The 11,820-nt window shown below is 49.6% G+C and overlaps 1 protein-coding gene across 1 annotated transcript in view; it reads left to right on the top strand.

Annotated features, from left to right (window-relative positions):
* Positions 1-562: 562 nt before the first annotated feature.
* ANKRD16 (ankyrin repeat domain 16) overlaps positions 563-11,820 on the top strand; it is a gene marked incomplete at its 5' end in the record, with an annotated part of 13,219 nt that continues 1,961 nt past the window's right edge. Inside the window, 5 exons of the mRNA XM_010191740.1 lie at positions 563-783; positions 4,127-4,169; positions 5,113-5,221; positions 7,177-7,338; positions 10,678-10,756. Coding sequence (XP_010190042.1) covers positions 563-783; positions 4,127-4,169; positions 5,113-5,221; positions 7,177-7,338; positions 10,678-10,756 — 614 coding nt within the window. The remainder of the gene's footprint in view (positions 784-4,126; positions 4,170-5,112; positions 5,222-7,176; positions 7,339-10,677; positions 10,757-11,820) is intronic.

Raw genomic sequence — 11,820 nt, forward strand, 5'->3', positions numbered from 1 at the left:
GGTCCCTTCCAACTCCTCATATTCTGTTATTTGAGGTTGAAAGCAGGGCGAGGTGGGCCATTTGCCATGTTTATTTGTCAGATGTATCCGCTGTCTTTCCAAGAGCACACACACAAGGCAAAGCTTGGAAACTGTGAGATGCAGAAGATGCTGCTCCCCTGGGGAGCTCGTAAAAATGTTTTTAAATATCAAAGGTTGTTCCCAGACATGTGAGACAGGACAGAACTGTGAAAAGCTTCACTCTCAGGCCAGCTGCTCTACATCAGAAATGTTCCAAAGTGCGTGGTGAGCCTCAAAGCATCTGAATGCAGGTGAAATGATAAATTTAGCCTTGGACTTGGAGGAGGTCTTTGCCTTTAGCCAAAAAAAGTTTCCTACTACCTCAGAGTGGTTTTAGCACATCGATTTTCCCTGCTGGCACTGAGCTGCTGTGTTTTATTAGGCTTGTTGGTGCTACAGACAACATTAAATCATGCTTTAGACTCAGACATTAGAAGAAAACCCATCAAGCCTGTAGAGCATCGTCTCTCTGGTTATTACATTTGCCTCCTCTTTGTTTCAGGACTCCCCTGATGATGGCTTGCACCAGGCAAAACTTGGAGGTGATCAAAGCTCTCGTGGAGCATGGAGCCAACCCGCTGCTGAAAAACAAGGACGGTTGGAATTGCTTCCATATCGCGAGCCGGGAGGGCCATCCCCAGGTCCTCCGGTACCTCCTGGATGTGTCCCCGGGCTGCTGGGACACGGAGAGCACGATAAAGAGAACGCCTCTGCACACAGCAGGTAAAAGAGGGTCCCATTCACACAAGAAAAGTTGGAAGAGACGAGCAGGCTGTGGTGGCTGAAACAAAAGGGCTGTTGTTTCATCTCCCATTTAGTTTGGAGAAGCAAAGTGTGACCTATCTTGACACAAATCCGCAGGGAAACAGTTAAATATTAAGTTATTGAAATTAAATGAAAAGAGGCATTAGTGGGAGCTCACGTGTCTGAACTTCAGTTCGCTGACAGTGCTCTGCTGCATCTGTGCAGGGTTTCACCTCAGGACTGACACTCATTTTTAGTTGCTTTCAGATAAATAAACAGCAAGAATTAGGCTTACTCTTTCTTAATGATGTGCCAAAGGCACCGCTTGTGTGGTTGGAGGGTCCTCAGTTCCCATTTCCCTGGATTTTCCCTGCACTCAAAGCATGTTTTTGTGGTGCGTAGCAGTTATGTGCTATTGGGAGCAGTGGATCCATCCCAGGAGCACTTGTGATCACCCATTAACTGTGGCCTTCTTGGACCAGGGTGTTTGTCTCCATCTTTGCCTTCCTATGACAGATATATCCAAGCTCCCACAGCTCAGTGGGATACACTTTTCCTTGCTGGCATATAAAGCTGCCAGACTCCAAGCATATCCTGGCATTTTAAAAGTCCTAAAAGTGGCAGAGCTGCTGAGAGGCACTTTTTGGGACCTGTCAGTTTGGTTTGTAGTCTCATTATCAGTTTTGGTAAGAGATGTATCTCTCAGAATGATTTATTTTTGTCTGAATGCTTGGTGGATTAGGTCCTATGGCAAATCTAAAGAGTTTAGGGTCTCTAGGCACAAGCTGCAGAAGAAACATTACAGATTTTGGTATTCTTGCCTTGTTTTTGAGAAGGTAATAGCTAGTGGTGAGAAATCTAGAGTGCCTTTCTGCAGTGAGGAAAGGAGAGTTTCTGCTGGGGCTGTTGTTAGGGTTGAATCCCACCATGTCCAGTTCCCCTTCTCTGCCTTTTTTTATCGATTTAAAGGACATCTAAAAGGAGTGAACTGGTTTGAGGGACCACGGATGTCATTGGGCTTGGTGGGGAGCAGAAGGGCACAGGTAGCGTTGGATTTGGTGTCTGGCTTTCTGCCTCTTTCATCCTTAAGATGGGGGGAAGCGATTCATTTTAATTAATGAATGCTGCACGAGGTGTGCCTCAGTTAAACCTTCTGAGCCTTAATAAGTTGAACGGCCCAAAAATTCATTAATACAGAATTAAGTTTGTCCCACTGTGTCTCATTGCCCCTTATGGTATCAAGTCTGGTTACCCACAGACCTTAATAGATTTAATAGGGATCGACTCTCCGGAAAGACCCGAGGTGTCGTGAGAAGACCCCTGCTGTGCTGTAATTAATCTGTTGGGAATGTTGCTCCTTGGCTGTCGTTCCCGTTATTTCTCCAGCCCTCGGTAGCCGCCTGTTTGCCACATTCTGCTCATCAACGGTGACAATCCCAGCCCAGGGGCATTGACTGCGCCTTAGTCCTTGTGCTTGACCTGGGAACGAAAAATCGCTGAGGAGTTGTTTGATGTTTCGGGCTGGGCGATGAGGAGTGGGCTGCCTGAATGAAGAATGGTTAATCCTCATTTATTTGCACATTTTCCTGTCCCTGCTCAATCCTTGCCCTTGTGTTTCTGTGTCTGGGCTCGCAGCCTTTTGACCTTGAGCTTAAAGGCTCCTCCTGGCCTCATAGCACTCGGGATTTTGGGGTACAGACAGCGATGGTGGGATTCAGCACCCCCTTCTCACTGCTTCATAGAGGTGTCTCCATCTCTTTGTGACCTCCCACGTTTGACTTTCCCAGTGTCAAAGCCACCAACCCATGATTTGGGTTGATTTCTGGTCATTTGAATGATCCAGGTTAGACTTGGACCTCACACTGGTGGAGCAGCAGCCGGTGCAGGAGCGACTGGGTAATGGGAAGGGCTGGAGCTGCTTAACCCACCTTCACCCCCAGCATAATTTTAACCCAGGACAATGCTGGGGGCTGCTGCTCAGTGGGTGCTGTTCCCCACACACCCCACCACATAGCCCAGCTCTGTAGGGAGGGGCACAGGCGAGAGGCCGGAGGTGATGCTGGAGCTGCCGGGGGAAATCAAGTCAAGACAAATGGCCGTCTCGATGAGTTTACATCCCAAGGGTGTGCATATGAGCGCATTAACCCGTGACCAGTCCAGCTGGCTTCCTGGCACGCTACTCCCTAGATAGATGATGGGTAATTTTCTCCCTTGTGCAATTTTATTTTATTTTTAAATTATTTTTCGGGTTGATTCCTCCAGCTTTGCCGCTTCGTATATCCGGAGCCTGAGGCAAGAGAGCAGGGGAGATGTAATTAGAGGAAGTGGAGTGCAACAGTGGATCTGAGCGCCGCAGCTTTCTCGTGTCTCTGCTGCTGTTAAAGGTTGTAAATCGTGCCGCTTGGGGTATTTTCTTCATGTAACTTGGGGTTTTTTTTAAAGCCTCTGTTTTGAAAATCCTTTTTGCAGTGTGGCTTTGCCTGCGTTTATGGCAGCTCAGGTGAAGGAGTGAAAAATGGTCAGGATCAGGGAGGATGGGATGTTCAAAGAGCATCTATTGTGCAGCTGAAGGTTATTGCTGGTAACACACATTTGCCAGAGGCCCTTCTTCCATCACACAGAGGAAAATAGAAGCTGCTACATCAGGCTGGCTTGGTTTAGTACATTTTTTCCTTTAAAGTATTTCATTTATTTTGCAAAATGACTTGCAGGGGGAAAAAAGCCAGATCAAGGCTGTCCTTACATTGCTGTAATACGATGTGTTTTAGAAAAATAAGGAGAGGGAATATTTCAGTGCGTGACGCTGAAATCCTCCCCCGCTGCTGTTGTTTTTCCTCGGAGATGCTGTCTGGGTGCGGATGCTTCATTAGGATGATGAGATGGGAGTGATGGGTCGTTGGAGTGGCTGAGGAGGGCTGGAAATGCTGTCCACGCTCCCCGCTTTGTGTTCATTTTGCCTCTCACGGATTTCACTTCAGGGATTAACAAATACTTGCAAGAAAAGGTCTTTGTGTCAGCTTAATTGCGTGTACTCTCTCACGCATGTACTCTGCAGGTAGAGGCAGACGGGGTGCCTATACGCATGCCTTTATTCCTGATTTAGCTGGTGTTTTCCTATAGGATCAGAGGAAGGGAAGGTTTGAGACCTGAGATAAGATTTTAATTACAAAAACTAATAAAAAGCTTTGAATTTAAAGCCTCTTGCAACCCCTTCCCACATCCTGAGTGTGCCAAAAGGGTCAAAAACCTGATTATATTTCACTGTAGCCGGATGGTGGCATGAAAACATAAATTAACCCTCCGCTTCCTCTCTCTCTGGCAGCAATGCACGGCTGTTTGGACGCTGTGGAGCTGCTTCTGGAGCGGTAAGCAGGCTTCCTCCTGGCTCTGCCTTTCTCTCCCAGCTCTCCCCCGCCTCCCATCCACCGCTCCACGGACACAAAGGGCGTTTATGCCGTTTGGGAAGCCCAGCTGCCCCGCGTGCGATCCTGAAGCTGTGTCCGCGTCCTCCGGGTTTTTCACGGCCGGTTTGGGGCCTTTGAGACAAGGACGGGCTCTGACTTTGCTGTGACATAAACCCCAGTTATATAACTCAGCTGTTTTTCTATGCTGATTCATTCCCGTTGCCTCTGATGTGTCCGAGACCCATACGATAACAACAAGTTTTTGGCAGCTCGGTTTCTGGGTGCAACTCCTCAAAGCTGGACTCAGTCTCCAGGCTTTATTTTAGGCTGTAGCTCCTGTGAAGTGGCTTTAAATCAGCTCGTGTCCAGCCATCCTGACCCTGTTACCTTCCTGACCAGCACTGCCCGCTGCCAGAGCTGGAGCAGCTTTCCCTGGGCATCGCAGCTCTCATCCCAGCATAAACATAGCCCTGTGATTCGAGCCAGGCTTTCCATTTTAATTCAGCCTTCTCTCATTTCAATGGAGCTTTAACCTGAGCAGGCTTTGATTTTGTACGTGGTGGTGTTACATGAGGATATGGCTTTTCCCCTCTGCCAGTGCACACCGTGCCCCTTCCAATGATCCTCTGCTCAGAGGACAAGGGAAATAAAAGTGATCTGTAGAGCCCTGGCTTTCCTGCAGCCTGAGCAAGCTGCACCAGCCAAGTACGACATCTCCAACCCCAAAACCTCATGCTGTAAAACACCAAGAAATGTTTATGCATAGTGGACAGGCAAGCTTTATATCTGCCTTTTCCAATCCCATCCACTGATAGTCTCTTGCCTTGCCAATTCAAAGCAACTGATGCAGGAAGGTTTTTGAAGCTGCCAACGATTCTGTCCTGGCTTTTGTTTTTCCTCCCAGGTGCCAGTACAAACCTGACAGCAGAGACAAATGTGGAGTCACTCCCTTTATGGATGCTATCCAGAACGGGCACGTCAACATCGCCCGGCTGCTCCTGGATAAACACCAGGTAGGTGCCAAAAACCTCACCTCCCTCCTCCAGGACCTGACCGAGAACTGCCAGGACAAGCAACCCATGTGTTCACCGTAACCAAATTGTAAAGAAGAGGATTCCCAAATTGTAAAGAAGAGAATTGTGAAAGAAGGCAAATCTCACAGAATCATTGAGGTTGGAAGAGACCCCTAAGATCATCAAGTCCAACCATCAACCCAACACCTCTGTGCCCACTCAACCTTGTCCACTTCTTGAACCCCTCCAGGGATGGGGACTCCACCACCTCCCTGGGCAGCCCCTTCCAGTGCTTGACCACTCTTTCAGTTAAGAAATCTTACCTCAGATCCAATCTAAACCTCCCCTGGTGCAACTTAAGGCTATTACTCCTTGTTTTTCCTAGGGATGAGTGAGATTTTACTGAGTAAGGCCACCAGGACTCAGCTCATGGGGAAGACAGAATCACAGAGTTGTTTAGGTTGGAAAAGACCTTTAAGATCATCAAGTCCAACCATTGAAGATGTCACCTTGAGGCAAGGATACGTCCCTAGTGCTGTTGAAGGTGGATGGAGAGACAAGACAGAGGCAGGAGGGGCTAGGACTTGCCCAGTGCTGTGTCAAAGCCAAGACCCACGTTTGAGTCTGCTGGGGCTCAGCGTGGAGGCTCTCGTGGCAGCACTGTGGGTGGATAACACGGAGGCATTTGGCAGCAGCTCATCGCTGCCTTCCCTCTCTCATAACAGCTGCTGCTCCCGTGTTGTCTCCCAGTAATCTCCAATTTCCTCCAACATACAAGGCGTAACCGGGATGTCATTAGAGCTGATTGTGCGTGGTAGGAACCAGACCGCTGCATTATTTATTGCCAGCTGAATTGATGTGAGATGCCTGGAGCCCCCCTGATGGCTGATTCTCACAGATGTGGGGTTGAGGCTCCCTTCTCACTTCCTTCATTCTCACTTGGCCTCTCCCCTGCACCACCTCTGGTGTTCATCGGACCCTGTGCCAAACTGGTGCATCTCACTGGCCTGGCAGAAAGCTGGCATGGCAAAACCAATGATATCCATCTGTGCCATGCTGGCAGGTTGAATTGGCCAGCTGAGCCCCCAGTGTGGCACGGATGGGACCAGGGAACGTGGTACCGCGCTTTTTAAGATCCCAGGTTTTGGGCTTGCTCGGTGGTTACACGCAGCCTCACCCAACAGAGGTGGTTTCATGGCCAGGTTGTGTTTGAGTGTAAGTACTTGTGGACTTCAGGAGTCATTATCCTCCATTATCATTCATCCTTACAGGATAAAACATCTGTGAAGTTTGCTTACGTATTTAGTCTCACATTTTGGGCAATGAAGACAGAATAGTTGATTTCATTTCCTTGTGTGGTGCCCTGGCTTACTGCCATGAAGCAGCACTGGAAACGCTAATGGCAGTGTTGCTACCTTCTAGGTTTTATAAAACCATGAGTCAGGCCCAGTGGACTTAAAGAGGCTGGATTATTTGTCCTTTAAGACGAGTGCACTGTGTGTTACTTCCGTTACCCTTCTTAATTTTATGTCTTTGTGGTTCACATTGAGAGACTCAGAGAAGAGATCTCATGAGGTCATCATCCACCCATCTCCCTCCCTCAACCAGTGTCCAAGTTCTTCTTCACCAGCCCAAAGGTTGGACATGGGTTGTTTCATGTTGATTTAAGGACTTGAAACCCACCATGTATGTTCCAACTGAAGAGAGAGGAGGCTTGATTCTTCTTTTTTGGCACTAGTGTTGCTTGTCACTTCACAAGTTAGCAGAGAGCTGGCTCTGCTCTGCAGATTGTGATGCTACAAAGCACTGGTTCTACTGGTGACATCCCACATGTTCATTGCCGTCACTATGGTTGTGGCAGGTAGACATAATTCTGCTTGGGCTGATGATTATGCATGAAGATTTGGCCTTCAAGGCTGTTTATTGCTTTCCCTTTCCCTCCTCCTCCATTCCAGGCCTGTCCTACAGCTGTGGACGCGATAGGTGCTCAGCCTCTGCACCGAGCAGCCGTCACGGCCCAGGATGAAGCCATCCAGTTCCTCATCACCGAGCTGGGTGTCGATGTCAATGAGAGAGCGACAAGCCTCCAGCTCACAGCGCTCCACTACGCAGCCAAGGTTGGTCCCTGTTCCCAGGCTTCCTCTACAAAGTCACAAAGTCTCACAGAATCACAGAATCATTAAGGTTGGAAGATACCTCCAAGATAAGTCCAACCATCAACCCAACCCCACCATGGCCACTAAACCATGGCCCCAAGTGCCTCATCCACACACTTCTTGAACCCCTCCAGGGATGGGGACTCCTCCACCTCCGTGGGCAGCCCCTTCCAGTGCTCGACCACTCTTGCAGTACAGAAATTTTTCCTCATATCAAATCTAACCCTCCCCTGGCGCAACTTGAGGCCGTTTTCCCTTGTCCTATCATTGGTTACATGGAAGAAGAGACCAACACCCACCTCTCTACCCCCTCCTTTCAGGGAGTTGTAGAGGGTGATAAGGTCTCCCCTTGGTGTCCTCTTCTCCAAACTAAACACCCCCAACTCCCCAAGTCTCTGCCAGTTGCTGTGCTACCAGCAGGCATCTAAACCAGGCTGGTTTAGTTATTCACCACTGACTGAGGATTTACATAGCTCATCCTCTGTTATTATTTGCTCCTGCCCAGTCCCATACCCTGTTTAATGGTTTTTAGACCGTCATTAAGGGTGTCCAGCTGTTTGTAGGATGGTGGTGGGTACCCAAGTTGTTCTGTTCACCACCCTCCCAAATGTTACTCTTCCAGTCCGCTGCCTTTGGACCAAAATGCAGTACCTGAAGGGACCCCATCCTGCTCGTTGCTGGGAGCTGTGGGTACCAACACTTTCATGAACTGTGACAGCTCTTCATCAGCATCTTCTCACTCGCATGGAGGAGCAGACATGGATGTAACGCTGCTCAGATTTCTTTCTCTGTCTTTCTTCAGCTCTGGTGGGTTGGGTCCTGGCAGATTCAGTGGCGAGTCTCCATGTCAGCAGCTTGCTGGATAGAAAATAGCTGATGCTTTGTGAAACAGCAATTGTTTGTCCCAGTAGGCTGGATTCTGGCCTGCCCGTGGCCAGATGTGAGAAATGAGAGGTGGAAAAGCAGAGGGAGCTCCAGGGTGCTTATCAGTGTCCTTCACACAGGAGCTATTTTGAATTCCAGGCAGTGAGAATTGTCTGAGCTTTCTTCTCCTCCCATTTCAAGCCTGTGCAAGAAGCAGGGCCTGGTGGGCTGTGGGTCCTGCAACGCTCCTTGGGAGCGCAGAGGAGATCCCAAAAACCTCACGGCTGACCAGGATCCCTCCTGGGGACCCTGCTGCCTCCCTTCTGTTTGGTGCTGTGGCGCTGCAGCCTGCAACGAGGCCAGCAGCAAGGGAAGGCCCCTGCTCAGATCCCTGCATGTTAAACCTCATGAGCTTTAACATGCAGCACTCAGAGGCCGGTCTGGACTTGTAGTGGGAACGAAGCTGCATCCCAGCACCCAAATCCTACAAAAGCATCAATGACACTTACCGGGAGTGCTGGCAACAGTATTCTCCTCCAGCAGGACCCAGCCGTGGCATTCGTTGGCTCCCACAAAGGAGGCCTTTCTCCTTATGCTCTGAGAAACCATGTTGAAAGCCCTTTTGGTTGCCAAGGGTACGTTTAACAGCAAGGCTATTGGGAATATAATGTGCCTTGGAGAAGATCCCAGCTCTGCCTTGGCGAGTGGCTGATTGGGGAGTGATTTGATGGGTTTCTCTTCCTTCCCGAGGCTCCGTGTCACTTTATATTTACAGCATCATTTGTTTGGCTGGTGGGGTGTTGGTTTTTGGTTTTTTTTTTTTCCTTTTCTTATTACTTTGCATTTATAAATACATGAAAATCAAATTATGTTTTCAACTCAGTTTGCTGCCAAGGCCGTGGCAGTGAAAGCAGTTCCTGGGTGCTGAGAGTGGGTGTGCATGCAGTGGGGAAATGGGAGCCTTGAGCAGGGGGGGAAAGATGCTACCGAGTCGTACGATAATGGGGGAAAAGAGTGGGTGGTGGGGATAAAAATAAGAGCTTTCCATTCTCATGCTGCACGACAAAGGGTAATTCATTGCATTGAAGGAGTAATTACAAAATCAGGCGAGGAGAGGATTTATTTACGGAGAGGCTTGTGCAGAGAGGAGGGATGTGGGGGCTGCATTGCATTTTCCCCTGCAGCATTTCGAATCAGCTGCTGGCAGAGGAAAGACGGAGGACGCTGTGGGTTGTGAGGGTGTGTAAGTGTCACGTTCTGTGCCTTCTCGCAAGGCATTACAAATAGTGGAGTAATCTTCTAGGAAATGCCGGTGCCCGAGCGTACCGCAGGCAGATGTGCAAGTCGGCATCAGCAACAGGTTCTGCTCTCTGAGCTGAATCACAGAATCATGAAGGTTGGAAGAGACCTCCAAGATCATCAAGTCCAACATCAACCCAACCCCACCATGGCCACTAAACCATGGCCCCAAGTGCCACATCCAGGCGCTTCTTGAACCCCTCCAGGGATGGGGACTCCATCGCCTCCCTGGGCAGCCCCTTCCAGTGCTTGACCACTCTTGCAGTAATTTTCCCTCATATCTAATCTAAACCTCCCCTTTCACAACTTGAGGCCATTTTCCCTTGTCCTGTCACTGGTTACATGGAAGAAGAGACCAACACCCACCTCTCTACCCTCTCCTTTCAGGCAGTTGTAGAGAGCAATAAGGTCTCCCCTCAGTCTCCTCTTCTCCAGACTAAACACCTCCAGCTCCTTCAGCTGCTCCTCATAATTCTTGTGCTCCAGACCCTTCCCCAGTTGCGTTGCCCTTCTCTGGCCATGCTCCAGCCCCTCAATGTCCTTCTGGGAGTGAGGGGCCCAGAACTGACCCCAGGATTCGAGGTGTGGCCCCACCAGTGCCCAGTACAGGGGCACAATCAATTCCCTACTGCTGCCCACACCAGTCCTGATACAAAACAGGGTGCCATTGACCTTCTTGGCCACCTGGGCACACTACTGGCTCCGGGTTCATCGGCGTGCCCCCCACACCCCCCGCTCATGGCCATCCTGCTGGCCACCAACACCCCCAGGTCCTTTTCTGCCTGACAGCTCCAGCCACTCGTCTCCAAGCCTGTAGCGCTGCATGGGATTTATTGTGATCCAAGTGCAGGACCCGGCACTTGGCCTTGTTAAACCTCGTAAAATTGACCTCAGCCCATCAATCCAATAAGGTCCTGTGGAGCCTGAAGCAGCTCCTGGTAGCCCCAGACTTGACCGTGACAGAGTGGATCTACATTTGGACTAGATGATCTTTAAGGTCCTTTCCAACCTAAACCATTCTATGATTCTACATCTATGCCCTTCCAGGTACCTTACGCAGTTAGGGACAGATCGCTCACGGCCTCTTCTCTTTTCAGACCTGTGTTATTCATTCTGAATTTGCTCTCACTGCTGCAGGAAGGACACGCACACACCATCCAGACGCTGCTGTCCCTCGGCGCAGACGTCCACCTGAAGGATGGGAAGAGCCGTTCAGGTAAGGCTGCCAAGCTGTTTGTTCACCCTCTGTACGACAGCGAGGGTACACTTTAGTAACAGGAGCCCAGCCTCCAAAGCAGCCCGTGCTGTGTCCTCTCAGGGGGATGCCAGATGCACGTATGCAAATGGTTTTTGGAGCAGCATGACGTGTAAGTGGGGTTTTTTGGGGGGTTTTTTGCAGTTTTCATTCACTGGGTCTCTTCTTGCTGGACTTTCTGATGTCTAATGGTGTGGTCGAGCCTGCGCTGGGGCCTTTCCCTTGGGGGTGAAGAACAGAGATGCTAATTAGGGTTTCTCTTTACTCAGCTGCTTGTTTTGCAAGCTTAATCTGTTTGATACCACCACCTGGCCATCGAATTTGGTTGAAATTAGCCAGTTTGAAATGAGGCAGACAAATACAATTGCTCAAGCTCTAAAGTCTCACCTTAGCAAACTGCCTAGGAATGGCTTATGAGCAAGTAATGACAGACAGCTTGAACATAAATATAGTTGCTATAGTAATGCCAGTGAGTTGGCATTCCCAGCGTGAGAGCGTGAGGCATCTCTTGCATCAGCATCTCTCTGTCTCTAACAAAAAAAAAAGAAGTGTATACAAATGGTTTCAGCCACTGCCAAAATTGGCACCTTACCCAGTCTTCGGGTTCGCTTAATAACACGCTTCGGTAGCCAGCGTGAACAGTCTTGTGTCTCTCTTGATCTCTCCCTCCACCCCCTCAGTGAGTAAATTCGAGCTTTGCTAAACTCGTCCAACCCTGGGACATTTGTGGTGGCTCCCCATCGGGCTGCCCCATTCCCTGGCGCCTTTGCTGCGTTGTCACTGCATCCTGGGGAGCTTCTCACGCAGATTCTGCTCCTGCAGAGTATCCTGCATGGATTATCCTTGAGGATCAGGATGCCCCATGGTTCATATCAGCCTGCAGCAGGAGCTGATGAGCCTCAGTGTTAAAGATACCCCTGTGCAGGATTAGGCCAGGAGAAGGCAGCTGAGTCACCCTGCTGCACAAGCTGAGTGTAACAGGACTGCCCAACTGTGCTGGAATCACAGAATCACAGAATCATTGA

This window comes from Mesitornis unicolor, unplaced genomic scaffold, assembly GCF_000695765.1.
Source record: "Mesitornis unicolor isolate BGI_N332 unplaced genomic scaffold, ASM69576v1 scaffold890, whole genome shotgun sequence".
In the NCBI taxonomy this organism is placed as follows: Eukaryota; Metazoa; Chordata; class Aves; order Mesitornithiformes; family Mesitornithidae; genus Mesitornis; species Mesitornis unicolor.